The sequence below is a fragment of the Chionomys nivalis genome, chromosome 19 (genome assembly GCF_950005125.1).
Source record: "Chionomys nivalis chromosome 19, mChiNiv1.1, whole genome shotgun sequence".
NCBI classification, from domain to species: Eukaryota; Metazoa; Chordata; class Mammalia; order Rodentia; family Cricetidae; genus Chionomys; species Chionomys nivalis.
Genome location: NC_080104.1, coordinates 39,431,873 through 39,459,829, shown reverse-complemented (window position 1 = coordinate 39,459,829; position 27,957 = coordinate 39,431,873). Strand labels below are relative to the sequence as shown.

Here is a 27,957-nt window from a genome sequence, read left to right as displayed (position 1 = left end):
TTGTAATTAAGACCACAGTCAGGGGGGCTGGACAGATGGCTCAGTGGCTAAGAGCACTGCTTGCTCTTCCAAAGGTCCTGAGTTCAATTCTCAGCAACCACATGGCAACACATGGTTTTGGTGCCCTCTTCTGGCCTGTAAGCATACATGTAGGCAGACCACTGTATACTTAAATAAATAAATCTTAAAAAAAAAAATTACAGCCGGGCGGTGGTGGCGCACGCCTTTAATCCCAGCACTTGGGAGGCAGAGGCAGGTGGATCTCTGTGAGTTCGAGACCAGCCTGGTCTACAAGAGCTAGTTCCAGGACAGGCTCCAAAACCACAGAGAAACCCTGTCTCGAAAAACAAAAAAAAAAAAAAACAAAAAAAAAAAATTACACAGTCAGGGTCTTCTCTCCACTTGTCTATTGCACTTAACCTCTGTCCAGTTTGTTTTTTATTTTTTTTCTGTGTGTGTTTTTTCAAGACATGGTTTCTTTGTAGCTTTGGAGGCTGTCCTGGAACTAGCTCTTGTAGACAAGGCTGGCCTCGAATTCACAGAGATCTGCCTGTGCTGGGATTAAAGGCGTGTGCCACCACCGCTGGGCTATGTCCCCTCTGTTTTAAAACAGGGTGTCATCCTTGTATTGTCTAGACTGTTGGGGAAGCTACTCAACCTGGAAGTGGGTGGCACTGTCAAGGGCAGAGGACAAGTCTTGGATCTTTCCACAGCTGTTTGATGAGTTCTGGAGCAGAGGGATGAGGGGGCAGCTAGCTGAACTGTATGTAGTCACCTTGTTAGCTTGGGAGTCTAGACAGATGCCGGTGTAGGAGATGGTTAAGTGGAAAGCATGGGAGGTCCACTGCTGGGCTCCTTCCTGGCAAGCTCCCATTTCTCACACCATCCAGCTCTCCCAGGAAGCCTCCCCTTTCCAGCAGTCCTGCCATTGTGCCACATGGAGACATCTGAGAGGGAGGAAAAGAGATGCATGGCTCAACTCAGAACCTAAGGATCTCCCAAGTGTAGCAAATTTAAAGCAGTTTTGTCAAAGAAAGGTTGAATACTGGAAGAGAAATGCTCTGGCTGTGAGCATCTTCCCGACAGGCATGGTGCAGGTGCCTAGATTTTATGTTCAGATGTATGTCAAGACATAAAAAAATGGGGGCTGGAAAAATGGCTCAGTGATAAAGAGCATTTACTTCTCTTGAAGATGTCCTGGGTTCAGCAGCGATCTGGTAGCTCACAACCGTCCAGTTCCAGGGGAATTAGATGGGAACTCCTTTACTGGAACCAGCGATACACATGATGCCCATATAAAAGCATACAGGCAAAACACTCATATGCATAAAATAAAAAAAGACTTGAAAAATGTCAGTTAGGCATTCAATTCAGTAGCAGAGCACTGTTATGGCTATCTCCACAAGGCCCCAGTGGGTAGGTTTTAGGGGTTAGAGCCTAGACCGAATTACAGCTGAGGCCTCTGTCTACTTCCTCATCTGCTTAGATGTGAGCAAGCTGACTTATGTTTTCTCATGACGAGAGATTCTTTATCCCTTAAGTTGCTTCTTGTCAGGCACCTGGTCAATGTGAAAATGAATTGGTATATCAAGCAACACAAGGCCAGGCCTGGGATGGGTCCCCAGAACTGAAAAACATTAGCATTTATCCTGACATCCAACACTTTCTGTGGCATTGTGGAATGCTAGCCTTGGAGTAAACCAGCAAACATCATCTTAACCAAAGCTGCTGATTACCCGCAAGATCTCCCGCAAGACAGGCTACGTAGTTTCCTCACAGCAGGAGTGTCGGGAGGTCATTAGGCCCTCACCTGAGACACAGTCACTCAGTCCCTCTTGCACAACACACCCACAGATGCGTGTGATTCAGCCCCAGTGCACACGGTTGTGAGAAGTGCTAGAGTAGGCAGGAGAAAGGTAACTAAGGGTGCGGGCTCCATTTATGCAGCTTTGGGGAGGCTGTCCTATGCTAAGTATGACTTGGCTGTGATGTTGTTGGGGTTATCTACACTCCTGCAAGGAGACTTTGCCCATATATGTGAATATTTCTACGATATCACACTAAATATTAGAGTCTTCAAAGAGGTCAAACTAAATGACACATAACACATTATGGATAATTATGAACATTTATTAAGCACCAAAAGTATACAGCAATGGTTGCTACATAAAAAGCACAATTATTGATATAATTTCCAGCCATTAAGCTTACACTCTAAAATAAAACACAAGAATATTGTCAGCCTATGTCAAAGTTTCCTTAACTTGGAATTGGCTACTTTGGCAAACGGATGAGGCAAAATGTCCTATTTTAGACAGTGTTAATAAGACTTTGAACATGACACAAAAAATATTTTATGTGTTTCCATTTTCCCCATTATATTAGGAGAACTAAGGACAAAAAGGGCGCTTAAAAATGTTATAACCACAATTATTTCAGATTGCCCCTAAAAATTCAAACAGAGATGTCCACTAGCAAATGCCAGCAGCCAGTGAACCCAACAACAAATAGGAACTGGACCAAGTCTGTCTTTGCCCCACTTAAACCTCTCCATCTTCTTCTTCACTAAGGGCTCCAACGATACTCCCACAGAGAGAAGCACCATCTCTTGATGAAGTATCATATAACCACCAAGTCAAACTTGATGAGTACTCCTGTCTGAAGAGGACTGAGCAAAGACGGCGGCGGGGACTCTGGCTACGGATGACATGTAAGATGTGTAAGCAATGGCCAGGCCATACATCTCCAAAGCGATGAGGGAAGGAAGCATGTGAATGCTTGCTTTTCTGCTTCGTATAGCTAGTGAGGTACATAGCATCAAGACCCTAGACTACAAATTCTACTTGCCTAAATGCGTGTATAATACTTCATAAACACTTTTAAGGTACTCATTGCTTGTCATTATTAGCTGACAAAGGCACACTGAAGTAATTTTGGTTCTTATTGTCAAAGACAATTTTAAACTGCTAAACAAACACAAAGCATGTATTGTTTTAAATCACTTATAATTTTCTTAATCCCAAAAGAAAATTAAAAAATAAAGTGGCTACAAGTTAGTTATCTGAAAGCAGAAATGTATTCATTCTATAATGTGCATAACCAAGTATTTTAAAAAATTCATGATTACAAACATTTTAATGGCAGAGTAATAGCATCCTGAGATATCCTTTTTTGTATATATGTCTGAGTATGTATTTCTGAATGTGTGATAAGTATATGTGTACGTGGAGGCCAGATGTCTATCTTGGGTGTCATTCCACAGGAGCCGCCCACCTTGCTTCATTTCAGAGAATGAAGCAAGAGCCTCTTAGATCTGGGGCTCACCAGTTAGGCTGGGTTGGCAACCCAGTGAGTACAGGGGATCTGCTCACCTCCAGGTCAAACTCAGGTCCTAATGTCCAAGTACTTTACTGACTGAGCTATTTCCTAGGCCCCTGAGATAGCCTTAATGGCAAAATGATATACTAGTGTTGTTGTTTCTGGGGGTGTCTTGGGGGACAGCATCTCACACTGTAACTAGGCCTGGCCTCCAACTTATGGCAATCTTCCTGCTTCCTAAGTGCGGAGACGACAGTGTGAGTCACCATACCCAGCAATGTTGGCTATATGTATCTTGGTAACTTAGAAAAAAAAAGTAACATGTTAGCAACAGAAACATCTTTAAAATGTTCATACTTTTGCATACTAAGTTTATACAAAAAGAATGGTCCAGACATTTCAGGATAAAAACTTTCATAAAATAGAACTGAGTTTTAGCTGAAGTTAATATTCTTACCACTCTCTTTCAATCTGAAAGTATCATTTATACCTTTTTACTATCTTATAGTAGATAAAACCCAATTACAACATTTGAAATGAAAAAACCTAAAACATGTATCAACATCATTCTAATAAGAAGACAAGTATTAGTTTCCACTGGCTTCCTGAGAAAGAATTTTTAAAGTTTATCAGTGATGAATGATTCTAAATTTACAAATCTCAAAGTATTTTTATTTGGTATTATATGAAACATCTAGCATTCCTGATTAGGGGATGCAGTTTTCTAAGGCAAGGAAAGTCAGATTATGTGTGAAGCACAGATATTAGCACATAGGTACTATAATGTGCACAGCCACATTTTCTGAAACAAGAGTCCTCGGCTGGCCTGGGACTCTCAGAGCTCTGTCCTCCTCTGCGTGCAGAGTGCAGGGATTAAAGGCCAGTGCTGCTATTCCTGACTCACACCCACTTTTGAAAGTGATACATTCCAAGCTGCATAATAGTTCATCTCATGTCCTATTTGAATACTACATATTTTACATTAGCTTAAAAGTATAATTGTATAACATATTTTTAAAAATGATTCATTTTCCCAATATCAAAAGTGTGCAGTATTTTCAAGATAACTGGTATAGCTTTGTTTTGCTCAACAATGTAAAAGACATACCAGTAGTTACAGCAACTGTATTAAGTAACTGTACAAAGAAAGAAGCTCCTAAGGAGAACAAAACAGAAAACTAAGCATAGTGATTTGACAAAAATTCAAGTCTTTTTGAAATATTTTTGCTTCTTAGTAATACGCATGTTCCTTTTACAACACTAACTGGATAAACACACTAGGAGTGCATAGGAATTATTTTGGTAGTTTACTTATCTTTCTTATAGCCTTCTCCAGTATATGAGTGAGAAATTATTTTTTAAAATCTGAGCCATGTAAAAGCTGACTCTTTATAAATCTTAGTCAAAGTATTTATTTTTATTTGGTATTATATGAAACATCTAGCATTCCTGATTAGGGGATGCAGTTTTCTAAGGCGAGGCAAGTCAGATTATGTATGAAGCACAGATACTAGCACACAGGTACCATCACGTGCACAGCCACTTTTCGTTTTTGGAAACAAGGCTCACCACGGCTGGCCCAGGACTCAGGTGACTGTGGCGGTGAGCAGACAACTCGTGGGAATGAGTTCTCTTTCCACACGGACCCAGCGTTGGCTCGTGGAGCAGAGAGCTTTAATTTTGAAGAGTCAAATTTACTTGGAGGACAGGGATTAATTAAAATTATCCTTTAACATGTTTTTTTTTCTTTTCTTTCTTTTTTTATTCTGCTATATAGCATTTAATGTCCACAGACTGCTAAGACTAAAGTCCTGATTTCATCTGTGTTTTACATGGGAATAAACATTTTTTTTCTTTTTAAATCAGAAAAGGAAAATGAAAAAAAATTCTCTCTAATGCTTTGATGCATCTTTAGTTAAGGGTGGTTCAAGCTAAGTAATATTGATTAAACCAGAAGTTACTTCCTTCCTAAGGTCTCAGCTAGTTTCTTAAGTCTTTTCTTCAGCTCCAATGGAAATTTCTCATAGCACTTCTTGCAGACTGGTTTCATGTCAAACTCCACAAATTTATTCCTAAAGATAATTATATATAAAAAATTAGTGGAAATGTATCCAGCATACACACACACATACACACACACAGATAATGTGACATAAATTTGCTAAACTACATATAAGACACCATATAACATACTATATAAAATATCTATATTCATGTCAGCAAAGAACTATAATTCTAATCTCAATTCTGAATGTAGTAAATGTATAGAAGGATTGGTAAATCAGGCAATGGTGTCATAAACCTTTAATATCAGCACTTGGGAGACTAGGCTGGCCTTAAATTCACAGAGATCTGCCTGCCTCTGCTTCCTCAGTGCTGGGATTAAATGTATGTGCCATCACCACCTGGCTGAAGTAGGAAGATTTAAACTTTTGCCTACAAAATAGCTTTTGTTCTAAGAAAACATTGGGAAAATGGTTTAGTTATGCCCACAGATGGGACAAGCATGTGCACACAAGCCATTGTTAAGTATGAATGTCATTATAAGTTTTATACTGTAATAGGCAAAAGAACGAACTCTACACAGGACAAGTATTTCAATCTCCAGTGGCCACAAGAACATGCAAAAAAAAAAAAAACACAAGCAGAAAAGAGCGGCATCCTAAAAGACTAACCACAGGAGAAGCAATGAGAATGACGTGGAAGGGACAGAACGTTTACAGACACACTGGCTTTCTCTTTCTCTGCTTGTCCTTATCCTTTGCTTCTCTCTCCCGTTTGGCAAGTCGCCTCTTAAACTCTTCTGGCATTTTCTCATAACAGTATTTGCAGACTGGCTTTAGATCAATTTCAACAAACTTATCCCTTTGAGTAGAACAAAGAAGGGACAGAACAGGAACAATTAAAGAAGAACATTTACATTTAGAAGGACTCAGGAGAAAGAAGAGACAGGCATCAATCACTTCCCTTTTTAGATTCTAAAAGGCATCTGAAAACTTTTAGCTTGAGCAGTCAAGATGGGCTAGACTAAGGACTCACTTGAGCGTCAATTTGGTATTGCAGGTGGAACAGGCAAAGCAGCTCACACACCAGGCCTTGTTGAGTGCAGAGACCACTAGGGAAAAAAAAAGAGATCCAATCACATGGGAACATTTCACTGTGGAAAGAGGGGCTTCAGTTTTCAACCCGAAAGAACAAAGAAGGCTGTTCCCAGGTACCTGAAGGAGGAGCTCAAGCTTTCTTTCTTGATAGGTTCCTTTATTTCTGATACAGAGTCCTACTCTGTAGCCCAGGCTAGAGAGAACTCCTCATCTCCCCACCTTAGCTTCCCTGATTCTGTGTATCACCAAGCATGGTAAGAGGTCTTTTTTCTTGCAAAAACACAGTCAAAAACCTTAATGCTATTAACATGCTTCCAACAAATCTAATTTTTTATTATGGCTATTTTTTTTTCACTTTTGTTTGATTTTTGAGGCAGGGTCTGATTATGTTGCTCTTGGCTGTCCTGGAACTCACTATATGTGGAATAGGCTGGCCTCAAACTCATAGAGCTTTGCCTGTGTCTGCCTTCTGAGTTCTGGGATTAAAGGCATATGCCACCAAAAGCCTAGCTACTTTTTTTTAAACATTATTAAGAAGATAGGATGGCTGGGCAGTGGTGGCGCACACCTTGAATCCCAGCAGAGGCAGGCGGATCTCTGAGTTCAAGGCCAGCCTGATCTATAAGAGCTAGTTCTAGGACAGGCTCCAAAGCCACAGAGAAACCCTGTCTCGAAAAACCAAAAAAATAAAAAAAAAGAAGAAGAAGAAGAAAAAAAAGATAGGTTTCACCAGTGCATGCCTTTAATCCCAGCACTTGATAGGCAGAGGCAGGCAGAACTCCGTGAATTCGTGGTCAGCCTGGTCTACAAGAACTAGTTCCAGGACTGCTAGGACTGTTACACAAAGAAACCCTGTCTCAAAAAAAAACAAAAAGAGATAGCTTTCAATTTAAGCCCTTTTTTCTTTTTCACATTTATCTTTGTGTTCGGTGCATGTGTGGGTACACAGGCATCTGTGGATCTATGTGAAAAGAAGCCTGACATTGACACGGGAATTTTCTTTGATCACTCTCTATCTTCTTAGTTGAGGAAAGGTCTCTTAGCTGAGCTCAGAGCAGCCACTACAGCCAGGCTGGTCGTCAGCCTGCTCAGGTGGCACTGCACAGGCAGCACTGACAGTGCTGAGGACAGAAGTCTGCTCTCGTGATCACACAGGTATTGACCCTCTGAGGCATCTGCCCAGCCCTATTTTGCCTTTTTTAGCTTTTAATTTTTCTTTACTTACAAACTGGAGACACCAAATACTATCCCCTCTCAGGACGGTGGGTAGTAGCCAACCTGTCCCATGTGCTTCAGATGAGCTTTTCTGACGGCTTGACACCCAACAACCTCTCTGCTATGTCTCTGTCTCTACTGCTGTTGGCCCACCAAAGAAATATGAATCAGATAAAAAATTTTAAACATCAGACTTTATCTGACTGTGAGGGGTGTTTGAAAGATGACACACTTGCCGGGTGGTGGTGGCGCACGCCTTTAATCCCAGCACTCGGGAGGCAGAGGCAGACGGATCTCTGTGAGTTCGAGACCAGCCTGGTCTACAAGAGCTAGTTCCAGGACAGGCTCCAAAGCCACAGAGAAACCCTGTTTCGAAAAACCAAAAAAAAAAAAAAGATGACGCCGGGCGGTGGTGGCGCACGCCTTTAATCCCAGCACTTGGGAGGCAGAGGTAGACGGATCTCTGTGAGTTCGAGACCAGCCTGGTCTACAAGAGCTAGTTCCAGGACAGGCTCCAAAGCCACAGAGAAACCCTGTCTCGAAAAACCAAAAAAAAAAAAAAAAAAAAAAGATGACACACTTCCTTTGTCCTTTCAAGTGTCCCCACAGCTAAGCTGATTTGCCATGGCACTAAAGATGGCTCCCGGACTAACCTTGCTACTAACTACGGTTTTCCACAAAGCATTTCCTGATTAGGTGATGTCTACTGAGAACTAGAAAGCATGCGGTAAACAGTGTTGTTTAGAACTCTGGCAGGGCTGGTTAGTGACCATTAGCAAACACAGCTGCTTTCCCCACATTGTAGCCAATCTGCCTGCCTGGTTAGTCGGTACACAGCTCACAGCAGCTGTTCTGCCTCGTTAGCCCAGCTCTCTGCTGTAGCGCACTTGAGAAGCATACCAAGAGGGAACAACTGATAACAACCACATCACAGCCCATCAGCTTCTTTCTCTTGTCATTCCACCCAAGTGTTTTTATGCCAGTGTCCCATCCTCCCACAGATACATACCATCACCTTCTATGACGCGGTTGCAGTGGAAACAAACATCACCAAATAGCTGAGGATGAAGATGAGAACAAGTGGTGAAAGCTCAAAGTGTGTTGAAATTAAGTTTTTTAAAAGATTTATTTATTTATTATGTATACAGTGTTCTGTCTGTATGTATGTTTGCAGGCCAGAAGAGGGCATCAGATCTCATTACAGATGGCTGTGAGCCATATGTGGTTGCTGGGAATTGAACTCAGGACCTCTGGAAGAGCAGCCAGTGCTCTTAACCGCTGAGCCATCTCTCCAGCCCCTGAAATTAAGTTTTTTTTTTTAAGATTTATTTATTTATTATGTATACAACATTCTGCCTCCATATATGCCCACACGCCAGAGGAGGGCGCCAGATCTCATTACAGATGGTTGTGAGCCACCATGTGGTTGCTGGGAATTGAACTCAGGACCTTTGGAAGAGCAGGCAATGCTCTTTTTTTTTTTTTTTTTTTTTGGTTTTTCGAGGCAGGGTTTCTCTGTAGCTTTGGTGCCTGTCCTGGAACTAGCTCTTGTAGACCAGGCTGGCCTCGAACTCACAGAGATCCGCCTGCCCTGCCTCCCGAGTGCTGGGATTAAAGGCGTGCGCCACCACCGCCCGGCTCAGCCAGTGCTCTTAACCATTGAGCCATCTCTCTAGCCCTGAAATTAAGTTTTTTAACAATAAGTATTCATACCATCTCTGTCCTTCCTGTTTACCAGTGAAAAACAATTGGCTAGCAACTAAATTTAGAATTTATTCTTACTAAAGAAAATTAGTAATTGATTACTTACAATAAAAAAATCATTCACTTTTCATCACTTAAACATATTTTTCCTGGTGACAATTTGAGCACCAAAATAATTTATAAAAAAACCCCAAGAACCTTGAAATCCTTACAGATAACTGGATAAACAACCCTATGCCCAGGAAGGGAGGATGGCAGATGTTCAAGCAGAGTGCCAATGGCCAACTGAGCAGAGAGGGCATTAGAAAGGGTAAGTATCATTTGCAACCAAATCATGCAGAATTACTGCATGTCACCAAACCTAAAAAACAAACAAAGAACAACAACAACAAAAAAAACCTGCCGAAAAGCAGGACATTTTCAGTCAGAAAGTGATTGTCCACAGGTTGTTGGATATAAAGAAGCGGGAAACAGCAACTCACAGTGTAGACAGGGCCAACACCAAGCCTGGATGGGCACCAATGGAGCAGTAATGAACAGAGGAGAGGCGCTAAGGAGGACATACCACCACTACCTGTTCAGATTCTAGCCAAGAGCCACAGCCTCAGAATAGTAACAGAGAACCAGTAGAGGAGATCAAGGGAAAAGAAACCAATTAAGGAGACTGGAGATGTTCCATATTGAAGATGCTAAAGAAATATCACAATACTAGAATAACACTAGTCTTAAAGCAGGAAACAAAAATGCTATAAGAACATTATTAAAGCCTGGTGGTGGTGCACGCCTTTAATCCCAGCACTCAGGAGACAGAGGCAGGTGGATCTCTGTGAATTTGAGGCCAGACTGGTTTACAGAGTGAGGGCCAGGACAGTCGAGGCTACAAAAAGAAACCCTGTCTGCAAAAACAGAAACAAAATAACAACAACAAAAGAACATTACTGGGGGGCTGGAGAGATGGCTCAGAGGTTAAGAGCATTGCCTGCTCTTCCAAAGGTCCTGAGTTCAATTCCCAGCAACCACATGGTGGCTCACAATCATCTGTAATGAGGTCTCGTGCCCTCTTCTGACCTGCAGGTATACTCACAGACAGAATATTGTATACATAATAAAAAATAAATAAATAAATATTTAAAAAAAAAAAGAACATTACTGGGCTGTGTGCAGTGATGCATCCCAACACCTGGCAGGCTGTTGCAGTAATACAGTGAGACCCTGTCTCTAGATAAATAGATAAGTAAATGCCTAAGGGATAAGTGTTGGGAAATATTTTCAGGTGTGTAACTTTAGCTACGGCTCCATTTGTTTAGCTCTGTGAAGCTGTGTTACTGTGCTTGTCTAAAACACCTCATGGTCCTAATAAAGAGATGAATGGCAAATAGTGAGGCAGGAGCAAGGATAGGCGGGGCTGGCAGGCAGAGAGGAGAAATGAGAAGGAGGAGGAAAAGGAGAGGAGGACATCTGGACCAAACACCCAGCAAGTCACAGAGTAAGAAGGAAAGCAAGACATATAGAAGAAAGAGAAAAACCCAGAGGGAAAAGGTAGTCAGAATAATTTAAGATAAGTTGGCAAGAAACAAGCCAAGCTGAGGCTGGGCATTCACATGTAATAATAAGCCTCCGTTTGATTTATTTGGGAGATGGGTGGTGGGCTCCTGAAAAAACCAAAAGAGTAAAATATCTCACAAACTGGAATAAATTATTGTAACAATACAGATAAATGTGCTATATAAAAAAGATTTGTACTCTAGGGAAATATACATTGAAACATACTGGGTAAAGGAACATGACTGCATCAAATTTTTACTATTTAAAGCCCTGGGGCTGGAGTGATGGCTCACAACCAAAATATAAAAGTCGTGATTATTGTGGGAATTTGCCATTCGGTCTAATGATGAATGGAATGGAGGGGGCCAGCCCGATGGGCACGGTCTTCTTTGGGGATACGCGACCTCTTAAAAAGCAAGGGAGGAGGAAAGGTAGCACAGTTCTCTCTTTCTCTCTTGGATGTGGAAGGCTTCCTGATGCCATGGCTCGGTGACCTGGTCCAGAGCTTTCTCCATCCTTTAATGGTGGATGGAGAGGCAGCACCAACGCCTCATTTCCTGACCCAAAACTTCCGTAGATTGCTACTCTACCTGACCCCTAACTGAGGAGCTAAGACAGTTGATGGCTTCTGGAGTTAGGAGAGTGAACCTTCCTTAAGAGTGTAGCTCCTGGCCGGGCGTGGTGGCGCACGCCTTTAATCCCAGCACTTGGGAGGCAGAGGCAGGCGGATCTCTGCGAGTTCGAGACCAGCCTGGTCTACAAGAGCTAGTTCCAGGACAGGCTCCAAAACCACAGAGAAACCCTGTCTCGAAAAACCAAAAAAAAAAAAAAAAAAAAAGAAAAAAAAAAAGAGTGTAGCTCCTCAGGGATACAAGGAACATACCTAAACATAATAAAGGTAATATACAGCAAGCCAACAGCCAACATCAAACTAAATGGAAAGAAACTCTCAGCAATCCCACTTAAATCAGGAAAAGGACAAGGTTGTCCACTCTCTCCATATCTCTTCAATATAGTTCTTGAGGTCCTAGCTAGAGCAATAAGACAACAAAAGGAGATCTAGGGGATACAAATTGGAAAAGAAGAAGTCAAACTATTTGCTGATGATATGATAGTTTACATAAGTGACCCCAACAATTGTGTCAAGGAACTTCTACAACTCATAAACACTTTCAGTAATGTAGCAGGATACAAGATTAACTCAAAAAAAAAAAAAAAATCAGTAGCCCTCCTGTACATAAATGATAAAAGGGCTGAGAAAGAAATCAGAGAAACATCACCCTTCACAATAGCCACAAATAGCATAAAATATCTCAGAGTAACTCTAACCAAACAAGTGGAAGACTTGTATGACAAGAACTTTAAATCTTTGAAAAAAGAAATTAAAGAAGACACCAGAAAGTGGAAAGATCTCCCATGCTCTTGGGTAGGTAGAATTAACATAGCAAAAATGGCAATCTTACCAAAAGCAATCTACAGATTCAACGCAATGCCCATCAAAATCCCAGCAAAATTCTTCACAGACCTTGAAAGAACAATATTCCACTTCATATGGAAAAGCAAAAAACTCAGGATAGCCAAAAAAATCCTGTACAATAAAAGAATTTCTGGAGGCATACAATTCCTGACTTCAAACTCTACTACAGAGCTACAGTACTGAAAACAGCCAGGAGAACCAATGGAACTGAATCAAGACCCGGATATTAATCCACAGATCTTCGTTTTGTTTTTTTTTTTTTTGTTTTTTGTTTTTTGTTTTTTTTTGGTTTTTCGAGACAGGGTTTCTCTGTGGTTTTGGAGCCTGTCCTGGAACTGGCTCTTGTAGACCAGGCTGGTCTCGAACTCACAGAGATCCACCTGCCTCTGCCTCCCGAGTGCTGGGATTAAAGGCGTGCGCCACCACCGCCCGGCAATCCACACATCTTCGAACACCTAATTTTTAACAAAGAAGCAAAAAATATCAAATGGAAAAAAGAAAGCATATTTAACAGATGGTGCTGACATAACTGGATGTCAACATGTAGAAGAATGAAAATAGATCCGTATCTATCACCATACATAAAACTCAAGTCCAAATGGATCAAAGACCTCAACATAAAGCCAGCCACACTGAACCTCATAGAAGAAAAAGTGGGAAGTACCCTTGAATGCATTGGCACAGGAGACCAATTCCTAAATATAACCCAGTAGCACAGACACTGAGAAAAACTAATAATAAATGAGACCTTTTGAAACTGAAAAGCTTCTGTAAAGCAAAAAATACGGTCAACAAGACAAAACGATAGCCTACAGGATGGGATAAGATCTTCACCAACCCCACATCAGACAGAGGTCTGATCTCCAAAATATATAAAGAACTCAAGAAATTGATCATCAGAAGAACAAATAATCCAATAAAAAATGGAATACAGACCTAAACAGAGAATTCTCAACAGAGGAATCTAAAATGGATGAAAGACACTTAAGGAAATGTTCAACATCTTTAGTCATCAGAGAAATGCAAATCAAAACAACTCTGAGATTCCATCTTACACCTGTAAGAATGGCCAAGATCGAAAACACTGATGACAACTTATGCTGGAGAGGTTGTGGGGTAAAGGGAACACTTCTGCATTGCTGGTGGGAGTTCAAACTGGTACAGCCCCTTTGGATGTCAGTGTGGCGATTTCTCAGAAAATTTGGAAACAACCTTTCTCAAGACTCAGTAATACCACTTATGGGTATATATCCAAAGGATGCTCAACCATGCCACAAGGACATGTGCTCAACTATGTTCATAGCAGCATTGTTTGTCATAACCAGAACCTGGAAACAACCTAAATGCCCCTTGACTGAAGAATAGATAAGGAAAATGTGGCACATTTACACAATGGAGTACTACACAGAAGAAAAAAATAATGACAGCTTGAATTTTGCAGGCAAATGGGTGGAGCTAAAAAACATCATTTTTGTGTGAGGTAACCCAGACTCAGAAAGACAATTATCACATGTACTCACTCATAGGTGGTTTTTAAACATAAAGCAAAGAAAACCAGCCTACAAATCACAATCCCAGAGAACCTAGACAACAATGAGGACCCTAGAGAGACTTACATAGATATAATCTACACGGGAAGTAGAAAAAGACAAAATCTTCTGAGTAAATTGGGAGCATGAGGACCATGGGAGAGGGTTGAAGAGGAGGGGAGAGGCAGGGAGGGGAGCAGAGAAAAATGTAGAGATCAATAAAAAATCATTAACATAAAGAGAGGGAAAAAAATGTAGCTCCTGTAAGTTGACCATGTGCCAGTGGATAGCCCCACACCCAGATGTAAATGGAGCAGAAACTAGAGTAGATGTAGGGTGTAGGACGGTGGGGGTCAATCTGGGAGAATAAACTAGAGTGAGGTGGGAGTGGATGATCAAAACACTGTATGAAATTCTCAAAGAACTAATATAAATATTATTCATAGACCTATCTATGGGCTGCAGCAGCATCTCTATAGTTAAGAGAACTGGCTGCTCTTCCAGAGGACCCAAGTTCAATTCCCAGCATTCATGTAGCAGCTCACAATCATCTATAACTTCAGTCCCAGAGGATCCAATGCCCTCTTCTAGCCCCTACAGGCACTGCACATACAGGGTGAACAGACACACATTTGGGCAAATGCAAATGAAAAAGAAAAAAAAAAAAAGCAAACCTCAAACCAAAAACAAAACAAAACTATAGACATTTAAATGTACATAAATATCTGTACATAAAAATATGTGTTTTAGGGGCTGGAAAGATAGCTCAGTGGTTGAGAGCACTGACTGCTCTTCCAGAGGTCCTCAGTTCAATTCCCAGTAACCACATGGTGGCTCAGAACCATTCGCAATGAGATCTGGAATCCTCTTCTGGCCTGCAAGCATACATGCAGGCAGAACATTGTATACATAAATAAATCTTTAAAAAAAAAAAAAGATATGTTTGATACAAAGGTCTATTTTTATATAGTAAAATCAAATGTACCCAGAGGAAGCAAATGGAGATTATGGGAAAAGGTAGATACATAGATATTGTTGGTATGTTATTTAGAAAGTAACTCAAAGATTTAAAACACATCTCTGTAGACTAGGTGCTTTCTCTACAGTCAAAACATTGATGAGTTTTGATTTGCATGTATCAAGTATCAGTAAGGATAATCATTACCTGATTATAGTGAGTTTCGCAATAGGCCAAGCCCTTCCTCTCATAATGGCGATGTCCAAGAAATGGCTTTTCACATTTGGCACAAACAAAATGCTGGAAAAACAAAGAATAGATTTTTTTCGAGATGCCATGATTTATCTAAAAAAGTAACCTCAAAGTTAACCAATTCTTAGAAAAGATAGTAAGATTAATAAGCAGATTGCCTCCCATTTTCCTGTGTGATAGCACCTCACTAGGTAGATCTTATAACTTTCTGATGTTAAAACTTGCTGTGTAGACCAGGCTGGCCTAGAATTCAAAAATAGCTACTTGCGTCTGGTTCCTGAATGCTGGAATTAAAGGTGTGTGCCACCATACCTGGCAAGACCAGCTACTTTTTTTTTTTTTTTAAAGATTTATTTATTTATTATGTATACAACATTCTGCCTCGATGTATGCCCGCACACCAGAAGAGGGCGCCAGATCTCGTTACAGATGGTTGTGAGCCACCATGTGGTTGCTGGGAATTGAACTCAGGACCTCTGGAAGAGCAGCCTGTGCTCTTAACCTCTGAGCCATCTCTCCAGCCCCCAAGACCAGCTACTTTTATGGTCTAATGTCTATGAGGCTCTAATGGGTTACCTTAAGATAACCGCTCAGTGCCAGGTAGTAGTGGTACACACCTTTAACTCCAGTCCTGGGGACCAGAGGTAGGCAGATTTCTGTGAATTGAAGGCCAGCCTGGTCTACAGAGTGGGTTCTAGAACAGTCAGGGCTACACAGAGAAACTCTGTCTTGAAAAACCAAAAAGATAACTGCTCAGCGGTTGGAAGAACCTGCAGCTCTAGATTAGGGTCTGGGTTTGGTTTCCAGCACCAGTATTGAAACTTACGACTATCCCTAACTCCAATTTTGGGGGAATCTGATGACCTTGTCGGACCTTCACAGACACCAGCAACACATGCAGGTACAATTACATAATTGTAATTACAACACAATTACAATAAAATCATCTTTAAAAAATACAAACTATTAAATAATACACATGAAAGGAGATGGACACCCCAGTAGTATTTGTAACTGAGAAAGCTAATTGTTGTTGCATGTGACACTCCTGTCCTCAAGAAGGATTTTTTTCCCCCCTGAGACAGGGTTTCTCTGTCTAACAGTCCTGGCTGTCCTGGAACTCACTTAGACCAGGCTGGCCTCGAACTCACTGAGATCCACCTGCCTCTGCCTATCAAGTGCTGAGATTAAGGTGTGTGTGTGTCACCACTGCCCGGCCTCAAGAAGGATTTAAGAACAAAGTACACATTCTGCATTATGCGGTCATGTTCCAGCGGTCTACATTTTTGTTTACTATTAAGTTGTACTGGTTAGTCTCTGTCAACTTGACACAAACTAGACTGTAACAAGAAGCTGTTTCCACCAGACTGGCCTGTGGACATGTCTGTGGGGTATCTTCAGGCTTGCTAATTGACACTTACTGTGGGAGGTGCCATCCCTGGGCAAGGGAGCCTGGGCTGTCTAAGGAAGGTGGCTTGGCGACAAGGAGCCTGGAAGTAATCCAAGAAGCAGCATTTCTCCTTGGTCTCAGCTCCGGTTTCTGCACCCAGGTTTCTGACTTGAGTTCCTGACTTGGCTTCACTTTGCAAAGAACAATAACCTGTAATCCATAATAAATCTTTTCTTCTCCCAAGTTGCTTTTGGTCAGTTGTTGTTATTTGTTTTGTTGTTTTTGAGACAGGGTCTCTCTATGTAGTCCTGATTGACCTGGAACTCACTACCTAGCTTGGAACTCACAGATATCCTCCTGGTTCTACCTTCCAAGTGCTCGGATTAAAGAAGTATGCCACCATACTTGCTTTGGGCAGTTTTTGTTTTTATATCACAGTGATAGAGAAACAGATTAGGACAAAAACCAACTGTTTTTTAAAAATATCAACATTTAGTCTTTAAACTGGTCTTATCTTGCAGGCGTACTTGAGGCACAGAAACAAAGTACTGGCCACCTTTGGCAGTGCTGTACTTACCTCCACATGCCATTGCTTGCCCATGGCATTCACTACTCGCCCTTCAATGGGCCTCCGACAGGCGCCACAGATAGGGACCCCCATCTTATCATGACATGGCAGACAGTACAGCTCTCCTTTCAGCTCCCGGGCATCAGCAGTCAGCTCCTTCCTGTCCACCAAAGACATAATTGAATACTACTGTACAGTTGAGCAGTTACCCAACAGAGGTAGTGGAATTTCTTAATAAGATTTTAAAAGATATAATCCTAACAATCCCTTAATAATTTCTACCTTCTCATTAATGGTGATCTGAGAAACCTGAATTAACCTGGGTTTCAGGTTGTTACCAGTGTCTTATTAAAGGTGAGACACAGAAGAGGTCAGGCACAGTCATTTCAGTCCTGTTTATCACTGCTGTATAATATAGTAACATATTACATTTCAGTCCATTTGTCTTCCTTAAAACTCACAGTGCTGGGTTCAGGAACAGTAGTCCACATTTGTAATCCCAACACTTGGGAGGTTGAGAAAAAAGACTGTGAACTTGGAGACAGGCTGGGATACACAGGTGTTTAATATCATAAAAATATAAATTATATTGAGTGAGGGGCACAATAGGCCCCACCCTTAGCTGAGGAGCTCTTGGTAGTTAATGGCTGCTGGCAAAAGGGGAATCATTTATCTTCCAGGGTATAGCCACTGGTAAGGTGTTCATCATCCAGGAAATAACTCCACAGCTATGTACTTGCAAGCAATCCTAATTAAACTCAGTGGACTATAAAAACAACAAGAATAAGAGAGCAGAATGGGGGTGATTTTCATTAAAACATTTTATAGACACATATGAAATTATCAAAGAATAAATAAGGTGTTAAAATAAAAATAATAAGAAAAGAAATTATATTGGTAATTCATCATGGGCCTTAAAATTTTTATGTGTATAGGTACTTTGTATGTATGTCTGTGGCACTACATGTGTGCCTGGTGCCTGCAAGGCAAGAAGAGAGCATTAGAGCCCCTGGAACTGAAGTTACAGAAGGTTGTATATTGCCATGTGAGTGCTAGGAAAAGCAGTCAGTGCTCTTAACTACTGAGCCATCTCTCCTGCTCCATCTCACACACACACACACACACACACACACACACACACACACGCACGCACACACACACACATGCACGCGCGCGCGCACACACACACACACCAAAAATAAAACAAGTCAAGCAGTTTGCTGCACTAACAGAAACATAGGTAACTGCTCCTTCACTTCAATTCTACTGTTATACACAATGTTAGAGAAAATACTGTAATACCCGCAGTTGGCACAGTTGAAGTGGTCTGGATGGTAAGGGTCATTCTTGAAGATCAGAGGTTGTTCATCAATGATGGCATGGCATTTCTGGCAAATGTATTTTCCAAGGCCTCTGGCCTTTTCACGGTTATGGCATGGACGACACAGGTGTCTATACAGGGTCAAAATGGAAATTTAAAATCTTAAGTTCTTTTTAATCATTAGAAATATACCTCTCATATCTCTAAATAGATATTAATGAAACTTCTTTTTTTTAAAGAAAACTATCTCCTGTACTTAGTTTTCTAGTTTGAGTCTTAGTAGATTCAAAGTGCAGGAAAAGTTTGTTCCACTAATAGCCCACAGATACGCGTGGACTTTATCACTGCCCGTATCTCACTGGCAGAACAGGAGGCATGCAGTAACAGATCCCGTGACTAAGCTCTGGGGTCATCTCCCAGGGTACTAAGCAAGTCAGTGCATGGTTAGTTCTGTGTTCTCATACCCTAGAAGTACCTCAGACTCTCTAGGGAAAATGCATGAGTCTTGAACAATTCCTTTGTCCACCTACATCCAAAAAGGATGGCAAAGTCTGTGGTGAATGCACAAGTATTAGTAAATGTTCAGCTGACACATCTATTGGACAAATCCATAGGAGTATGGACTCTCCACACGGAGTAACCTGTTATGTAGAGCTGTGGGAACACCTGTCTTTTGGATAAATCATTGCCAATTCTGTAGAAATCTTGTGAAATCACGGCATTTCTCCCTTCTATAGGATCCCAGCAGTTTATAAACCTGACTTTTCCTGTAGGGCAACCGAATACTTCCCCAGCGAAGCCCTGGTGTGAAAGCATTCACTCAGTCAAACCTTGTTCTCACAGCCAAAGTATAATAAAACTATTCTCCACTTTATTGACAGCACTCACTAATAAGAACAGAGCCCCAAACAGGAGGCAGTCTGTCTGCTCTAACAGCAGACTCAGAAAGGTGGAATCTACTGGCCCTCTGCTCTAATTTAAAAAACATCACTAGTATTCTGTATTCTCCCTTCACCTTGGTTTCAGTTAACATAAGATCATAGCCCAGGAAACTACTAGCTGTTTATACAGGAAAAAGGCCTGAGTCACTAAAACTAGCTTCAGAGAGAAAAAAAAATCTCACTTGGGCACCCTGCTGGAGTCAAAAGCAAAGTCCCCCAAAGAGATTCTCTTTAATGCAAACCAAGCCCCTAGGTCAGGATGGCTACCAGTGTTGTTCCCAGCCACTGAGGAGCTTCACAGCCACGCCCCTCTAGAAGTAAAGCACATCAGAGACCCAGTTTGGTTTTTGGTTTTATTTTTTTGTGATTGTGAAAATGCCTGTCTGATACTATTGTTACCTCTTTTGTAATTGCTAACTTGTCTGTAGGCATATATAAACTGAAAGCCTTGTGGAGAAGGCTCCTCTTTTCCCCCTTCTCTCCTTCTTCCCTTCCTTTCCTCATGGAATAAAGAAACATGCAGGAGGAACGTGCTCAAGTCAGTTTGTTCTACCCCTCAGACCTCTTTCCCTGCAACAGCGAATCTTTCTGGACCCTGAGAGGTTTAACGAGCTTAACCCCAAAATAAACCTGGCTAACAGTCCTACCTGCCAGCATTCTTGACAAACCCTATGTCTGCCAGCACTTCCTGGCAGAGGTCACATCGAAAGCACTCAGGATGCCAGCTGTTGTTCATGGCTTTAATAACCCGACCAATGATGAATTCACCTATGGGGAAGTAAAGAACAAACAATGCCATGAGGTGTTATTTGCTATAAATAAAAGGGGCAAGTGTTTAAGGAGGGCTTACTAGGGACTAGGGACTGACTAGCACTCCTCAAATGCGAAGCCACTGCATTGCCTGAGTTACATCCCATCTCCAGCACTCTGAATCTTCCCTTCCAACACAGGGCCTTGTGTGAGCTGTTCAGGTTTCCCTCAAACTTGAGATCCTCCTGCCTCAGCCTCCCATGTATCTGGATTACAGGTCTCTGTTACCAGCCTCATTTTTTTAAAAAAAAAAAAGATTTATTTTTTTTAAATATTTATTTATTTATTTATTTATTTTGTATACAATATTCTGTCTGTGTATATGCCTGCTGGCCAGAAACCAGACCCCATTACAGATGGTTATGAGCCACCATGTGGTTGCTGGGAATTGAACTCAGGACCTTTGGAAGAGCAGGCAATGCTCTTTTTTTTTTTTTTTTTTTTTTTTTTTTTTTTTTTTGGTTTTTCGAGACAGGGTTTCTCTGTGGTTTTGGAGCCTGTCCTGGAACTAGCTCTTGTAGACCAGGCTGGTCTCGAACTCACAGAGATCCGCCTGCCTCTGCCTCCCGAGTGCTGGGATTAAAGGCGTGCGCCACCACCGCCCGGCTGCAGGCAATGCTCTTAACCTCTGAGCCATCTCTCCAGCCCAAAAAAGATTTATTTATTCATTCATTTATTCATTCATTAATTCGTTTATTTATTTATTTATTTATTTATTTATTATGTATACAAAGTTCTGCCTGCATGTATTCCCGCAAGCCAGAAAAGGACACCAGATCTTATTACAGGTGGTTGTGAGACACTGTGTGTTGCTGGGAATTGAACTCAGGACCTCTGGAAGAACAATCAATGCTCTTAACCTCTGAGCCACCTCTCCAGCCCACCAGCCTAATTTACGAGAAAGCCTTTTACACTATGTCTATTGAAGTAAGAGAGCAGACAAATGATCTTTCTTTCATCTGAGTCCTCATTTTCTATTTTGTAGCCACATTTAAAACTTTTTATCGTATCTCTGAATTCCAAACGTCATGAGCTCCTCCAGTGCCTCTTGGTTGTCTATGGTCATTGTTGAAACAGACAACTGAAATCAACACACTGTTTCCTTTATTCTCACACCCCACAGTGGTGTCCTAGGACTGAACAAAGGCTGAGCATGTTGTATCACTGAATGTTATAACTTCAGTCTCTACCACACATTTTCTGGTTTTTGTTACTGCTGTGTTTTCAGACTGGGTCTCACTATGCACCCCTGACTGGACTGAAACTTATTATGGAGAACAGGCTGGCCTCAAATTCAGAGATCCTCCTGCATCTATTTTCAGAGTGCTGGGATCATGACTGGCCTGCCACATTTTCTCATAATTCACACTGACTTCCTTCACTAAGCATCTTAAACATTTAATTCAGGGTCTCCAATCCCTAGACACGCTCTAGCCGAGCCACCACTGAGGTGGCCACAGTAAGTGAGTCAAGAACATAAGGGAAGCACGATTAATAAAAACTCAGAGAGAGAAATTGGGGTTCAACCGAAGATCAGGGAAGCAAAACAGCCAACCACTGGCTCTTCTTACCCTCCAAAATGGCGATCCTGCCTCTAGGAATCTCAGAATGAGACTGTGTCTGAGAGCTGTCTCCTCCTGTTTTATAATCCTCTCTAGGGCTGGGATTAAAGACCAGTTTCTATGGCAAACTAGTGTGGCTACTGGGATTAAAGGTGTGTGTTACCACTGCCTGGTCAGTAAGGCTGATCAGTGGGTCTATTTTACTCTGTGATCTTCAGGGAAGCTTTATTTATTAAAATACAAATGAAATGCCATTACACATAAGCACCTTTATCAACTCAGCTGAAATATTCCCTGTCTCTTCTCTGGCCAGACCACAAGCAAGTCGGCTATGTGTAGTGGGAAAGCACTGCAGAAGGCTCACTACATGCTTCTCCCATGTTCATAGAAACCAATTCTCTCCAGATTTTGGACTTTCTCTAGTTTGATATATACTATCGATACAGAGAAGACAGATAAAGCATCTCTTATAGTTATGTATAAGCACCATCTTAAAGAAAATGTTGCACTTTCTAGCGTTAAATGACCGCCCTAGCTAGCTTTAACTGTCAGTCAACTTGACACATCCTAGGGAATGTGAGAATGGAGTCCCAATTGAGGATTACCCAGATCAGACTGGCCTCTAGGCCTGTCTGTAGGAACTGTCTAGATTGTTAATTATCTAGGAAGGCCCAGCTTACTATTACTAGCACCATTGCTTGGACTGTGAAATACAGAACAGCAGCTGAGCTGAAGTCCGAAGCTATTCCTCCATGGCTTCTGCTTCAGGTTCCTGCCGGACTCCCCTCAGTGATGGACGGACTGCGGCCTGGGAGTAGACGATGAAATAAGCCCTTTCCTCCCTTCAGCTCTTTCAAGTCAGAGTGCTTTGTCGTAACATTAGAGACTGAAACAGTGAATTTTATGATTGTGAGACTTACTTTTTACTTATACTCAGCAGTAAAACTTACCACACTGGTGGCAGCAGGGAGCAAAGAGCATCTGGAAATCATGCTCACAGTACTTCCTTCCTTCAAACTGAAAGAAAAAACACAAGGGCCATGAACTTACACATGTGAAACAAACACAGAAAGAAATTATTTCATGAACAGACAAACAAAAGGGTTTATTCCCCTCATTATTTTAGGTCAGTATCTAAAAATTATTACTGAAAGCCTAAATATTTACAAGGTGTACATATTCTAGCATAATTTTTAAAAATTATTTTTATTTATGTGTGTGGTGTTTTACTTGAATGTATGTCTGTACCCCCTTGCACTTCTGATGTCCACGGAGGCAAAAGAGGGCATCAGATCCCCTAAAACTGGAGTTACAGACAATTGTGAGCTATCATGTGGGTTGTAGAAATCAAACCTGGGTCCTCCAGATGCTCTTAACCACTGAGCCATCTCTTTAGCTCCTTAATTATTTTGGGGGGACAAAGTCAATAAGTAGTCCTGACTGGCTTAGAACTCTTTGTAGACCAGATTGACCTTGACAAAGGTCCATCTGCCTCTGCCTCCCTAGTGCTGTGATTAAAGACATGCAACACCATACCTGGCTTAATGTCACTATTTTAAGTGACCAATAAAGACTTGAAAACTAAACAGCCAGGCATAGTGGTTTACATACCTGTAATCCAAGATATTTGAGGCAGGAGGATTTTGAGTCTGAGGCCATAGGGAAACCTTGTCTCAACAAACCAAAACAAATGTCCAGCCCCAAATAAAAACATAATTATATTCCTTAGAAAGCATGCATTGTGGAGATGAACATGGCTGCCCATTCCTTCCAAATATTTTTCATGGGCCCGTGCCAAATATAGCTTACCAGAACTCAAGGTACAACTTTTTCCTAGTTAGACATTATATATATATATATATGCCATATATATAATATATATGCCAATATTTTATAGAAATAAATTGTGAGAAGTAGGATATCACCTGAGTTAAGAACACTGACTACAGCTCCAGACTGAAGGTGTTCAAATGCTAATAACTTTACTGGCTTGCTGAGTAACCACGGTGTGAATGTGGGTGTGTCCTCGTGGTGCCTCCTGGGAGTCAAACCTCTATTGTTTTGCTGTTTATTTAAGCTCACAGCATACTGTTAAGGTCACAACTTCTTTTATTTGGAGAAACAACTCATTATTAATCTTTATGAGAGTAAACTATTTTTAAAAATTCATTCGCTTATTTTAAAATTTTATTTGTATGTATGTGAGCCTGTGTGAGCAGATGCCCACAGAAGCCAGAAGAGGGCATTGGAACTGGAGTTAGAGGCAGTTGTAAGCCCAAGTTACATGGGTCCTGAAACTCAAGTCCAGGTCTTCTCTAAGAGCAGTAAATTCTCTTAACCACTGAACCCTACCCTAACTCTTTCTTTCTTTCTTTCTTTCTTTCTTTCTTTCTTTCTTTCTTTCTTTCTTTCTTTCTCTCTCTCTCTCTCTCTCTCTCTCTCTCTCTCTCTCTCTCTCTCTCTTTCTTTCTTTTCCCTCCCCTTTTTCCTTCCTTCCTTCCTTCCTTCCTTCCTTCCTTCCTTCCTTCCTTCCTTCCTTCCTTCCTTCCTTTCCTTCTTCAAGACAGGGTTTCTCTGTAGCTTTGGAGCCTGTCCTGGAATTAGCTCTTGTAGACCAGGCTGGTCTAGAACTCACAAAGATCCACCTGCCTCCACCTCTCAAGTGCTGGGATTTAAGGCGTGCGCCACCACCGCCTGGCCCAAACTCTTTCTTAATAAGATGATAAGATATTTGAAACATAGTACAAAGAACTGAATACTAATTCATTGAATTACAATATTCTGGAAAGATAACCATGCTTATAGCTCAAAAAGATCTTTTTATTTAAAATATAAATATGTGTGAGGAAGCATGTATCATACATGTATGGGTACATGTGTGGCAGTTGTAAATTGCCTCACATGGGTGCTGAGAAGCAAACTCAAGTGTTTGTAACAACTGAGCCATCTTTCCAGTCCTGCTCAGAGCTTCTCATCAATGCTCTGTGTTAGCCTCACAGGAATCTGAGTGTATGGTGTTGAGGGGGTACAGCACCCATGTGCAAACTGTACTGTACACCAGCAGATAGTAGAGGTCAGAGGATGAACTTGTTATCAGTCCTTGGTCTCCACCTTACTTGTTCAAAGTTCTCAAGAATTCTCCTGTCTCTCTCTCCCATCTTCCCATAGCTGTGGAGTACTGGTATAGGAGGTCCTTCTGTCTGTGTGTTGCTTTTATTGATTAATGAATGAAGAACTGCTTTGAGCCTATGGCAGGGAAGAACAGAAGTAGGCAGGGAAAGCTAGGCTGTATGCTGGGAGAACGAGAGACTCCTGGAGCTGCTGCCAAGTCAAACATGCTGAAACTTTGCCGGTAACCCACTGTCACATGGTGATACACAGATTAATGGAGATGGGTTAAATTAATATGTAAGAGTTAGCCAATAAGAAGTTAGAGCGAATGGGCCAAGTAGTGATTTAAATAAAACAGTTTCTGTGTGATTATTTCGGGGCTAAATGGCCTCCTCCAACACACTACTGCATCTGTTTTTTTTTTTTTTTTTTTTTTTTTTTTGGCAACAGCAGGCTCTTTACTCAACATCAGCCTGGAGTTGTGATCATCCTCTGAGGGCAGGCTTTCTTCTCATGCTATTTCACACGTCACATCTCCTATATTTTGGTCCTTTGCAGAATACAGATTGATGTAAGCAAGAATATCCACCTATGTTGACTTGTACACATCTTTTGAGGGCATGTTTGGAGGCAGAGTACACAGGGCACTTATAAAAGCGTGACAGAAGAATCTCACTGTAGCCCACAAATATTTAGAATTTGTGTGCTGACAGCTGCGTCAGGAACAGGGCACAGATCTCCACTTGGTTGGCCTGGCACTTCAGGACAATCTAGTCAGACAGCAAACTGGAAAGGTGCCCAGTAAGAACTTGTGAAGAAAAAAGTCCCCCACTGTTTGAACTGCAGCACGGTCTTCCCCATCCAGGTGACCTGTGTGCAGTGACAGCTGGGCCTTCCACTGGGTGATGTAACATGGGTGTGTGCTTTCTCATGGGTCACCAGCTTGTCTCCCTTGCCCACAAGGACTACTACAGCTCAGTACTTGGTGCGGACCTTATAAGTGAACAGGGTGTGCCAGGCCCGAGGAGATGTCAGACATCTCCCAGCTGCAGATGGTTCCCTGTTGCCACCATGTTGGGCCAGAATGCCAAAAATCTGGCTTTTAAGTGTGCTCTGAGGATCTGAATTAGCTCATGGAGGCTTGCAAAGCAAGTATTTTGTCCATAGAGCCATCTTTTTAGGTCCATTCACAGGAACTTTTTTTAAAAAGATGCCTTTGACATTCATCAGGGGTGCACAAGGCAAAACCTTAAAAGGAATGATGTCATGACTACTCTGCAATTATAAACTCACAATATACCAGAATACAGAACAACCAAAATAGTTCCCCAAGTCAAGCTTCATCCTAAATGAGAAAATACAGAGCAGAAAAAGCTGGGAGGCTTTAAAGGCTAAAGGATTCCATGTGAGAGGTGTTCTAGAACAAGTCATGATAATAGGAATTGAGATTCTTTTATAACGTGGGAGAAGCAGGTACTATTGTGCATACAAATATATCAGCAATCAAATCAGAAAGGATTCAGAGGAGAAAGGCAGATCTCTGAGGCCAGGTAGAGCTATGCCACAGTGAGGCCCCATCTCAAAACCAAACAAAACAAACAAAAACCACTCCACAACTCCCCTCTAAAAAGCAAGCAAAAAAAACCAAACAAACCCATAACAACACCAAAACACCAAACAAACAAAACAAGACACAAGTCAAAAAACTCCTCAGGAAACAGCTCAAGGATTAAGGAACAGATTCCTTTGCAATCTCAGATCCTGCTCATGGTACTACCAGTCCTGTCCTAAGAGCATTCTGCTGAATGAGCTGTCTCTTCCATACGCTGTAGAGATCATGAAGCATAACATGTCTCAATTAAGAGTCTGGGAATCCAAAAGTTGATCTAAAGTAAAAGTCTAGGATATAAATAGAAGAAAAATCAGAAGCCATCAATTTTGAAGAATCAAATTTCCAAAAACACTATCTTTTAGATAGCTACATTAAACCCCCAGGTCAAAGTAAAACATGGAAGACACTGACTGCATTCTTTTTTTCTCTTGCTGTGACGAAACTGACCCAGGCAATTAAGGAAGAAAGGGCTGGTTAGTTTGCTTTGTGTTCCAGAAGGACAGGGTTCATTACGGCAGGGAAGGCGTGACCTAGTGGCAGGAGCAGGAAGCTGGCTGATCACATTTTTATTCACACACAGGAAACGGAGAGAGAGAGCAGGAAGTGGGGTGAGGTGACAAACCCTTCAAGCCCATTCCATGTGACGTATTTCCTCCACAAGGCTCCACAACCTCTCCAAACAGCACCACAAGCAGGGAACCAAATGTTCAAAGAAAGGAGGCACAGGGGATGTTTCTCACTGACACCACCACAAATACAACAAGCCTGTAAGAAACACCATGTTCCACATAGAGCTGTTTAAGCGAATGCCTAAGAACTCTAGGCCCTTCTCCCCACAGGGACAGAGACTATTCGGAGTGGGGGAAGAGGAGCTCCAGCAGCAACAGTTCTGCAGTTCTGTGAAGATTCCTATCAGAGAGGCGGGGGAGGGGGCTGCTGCTTAACTGGAAACTGAGCTGATGGCCATATTTCAGGAATGTGCAGATGCTGGACATTCACCTAGTGATTTATACACTGGTCACGAATTGCTCTGAAACAAGTGAGTCAGTAGATAAGCAGAGAGGCTGGCTTTGGAGTTTCCTGCCTTCAGTCTTCACTTCTCGGTCCCAGCCTTCCTGAATAATCAGGATACAGTATTAGAGGAAATGAGTGAGGAAACTCTTTGTTAATCATTGTTCCATTACAGCATCCATTACCAACAGGTCTTTCCTGTTAATATATTCTGTGAGGGGAGAAAGGTACACACTGGGAAAACCAAACAAGGACAGAGAAAGTCTGAAGCATCACACAGAGAACTCAGCCCTGGGCATACAAGGCCCCTGCCTAGGCCCTGGTTCTTGGTTCAGTCTATGCCAGTTTGAAAGATTTCTGGCATTGATCCATCTGAAACTGTTAGCTTTAGTTCAGTCCTAAAAATTCAAGGAAAAAATATACTCTTTTTAGTGGAGATAATCAATGTATCACAAAGCTATACTTCGGAACCATTAATTGCTGGTGTTTGGGCTGTTTAAATGGGCATTTCCTCCAGAAAATAGCATTTAAT

At 41.6% G+C, this 27,957-nt stretch overlaps 1 protein-coding gene across 10 annotated transcripts in view; it reads right to left on the bottom strand.

Moving 5' to 3' along the window:
- Nucleotides 1-2,116: 2,116 nt before the first annotated feature.
- Lims1 (LIM zinc finger domain containing 1) overlaps nucleotides 2,117-27,957 on the bottom strand; it is a 113,192-nt gene continuing 87,351 nt past the window's right edge. For 8 of the 10 annotated variants that reach the window (XM_057751095.1, XM_057751097.1, XM_057751096.1 and 5 more), the window contains exons 3-11: nucleotides 22,642-22,708; nucleotides 19,967-20,087; nucleotides 18,360-18,509; nucleotides 17,067-17,217; nucleotides 15,055-15,147; nucleotides 8,644-8,692; nucleotides 6,358-6,433; nucleotides 5,994-6,183; nucleotides 5,296-5,390 (exon numbers count right to left, since the gene is read on the bottom strand). In XM_057751095.1, coding sequence (XP_057607078.1) covers nucleotides 6,036-6,183; nucleotides 6,358-6,433; nucleotides 8,644-8,692; nucleotides 15,055-15,147; nucleotides 17,067-17,217; nucleotides 18,360-18,509; nucleotides 19,967-20,087; nucleotides 22,642-22,708 — 855 coding nt within the window. In that variant the 3' untranslated portion in view covers nucleotides 5,296-5,390; nucleotides 5,994-6,035. Of the gene's footprint in view, nucleotides 5,391-5,993; nucleotides 6,184-6,357; nucleotides 6,434-8,643; nucleotides 8,693-15,054; nucleotides 15,148-17,066; nucleotides 17,218-18,359; nucleotides 18,510-19,966; nucleotides 20,088-22,641; nucleotides 22,709-27,957 lie in introns of all 10 variants that reach the window. The other 2 variants (XM_057751094.1, XM_057751091.1) reach the window with 1 other exon arrangement.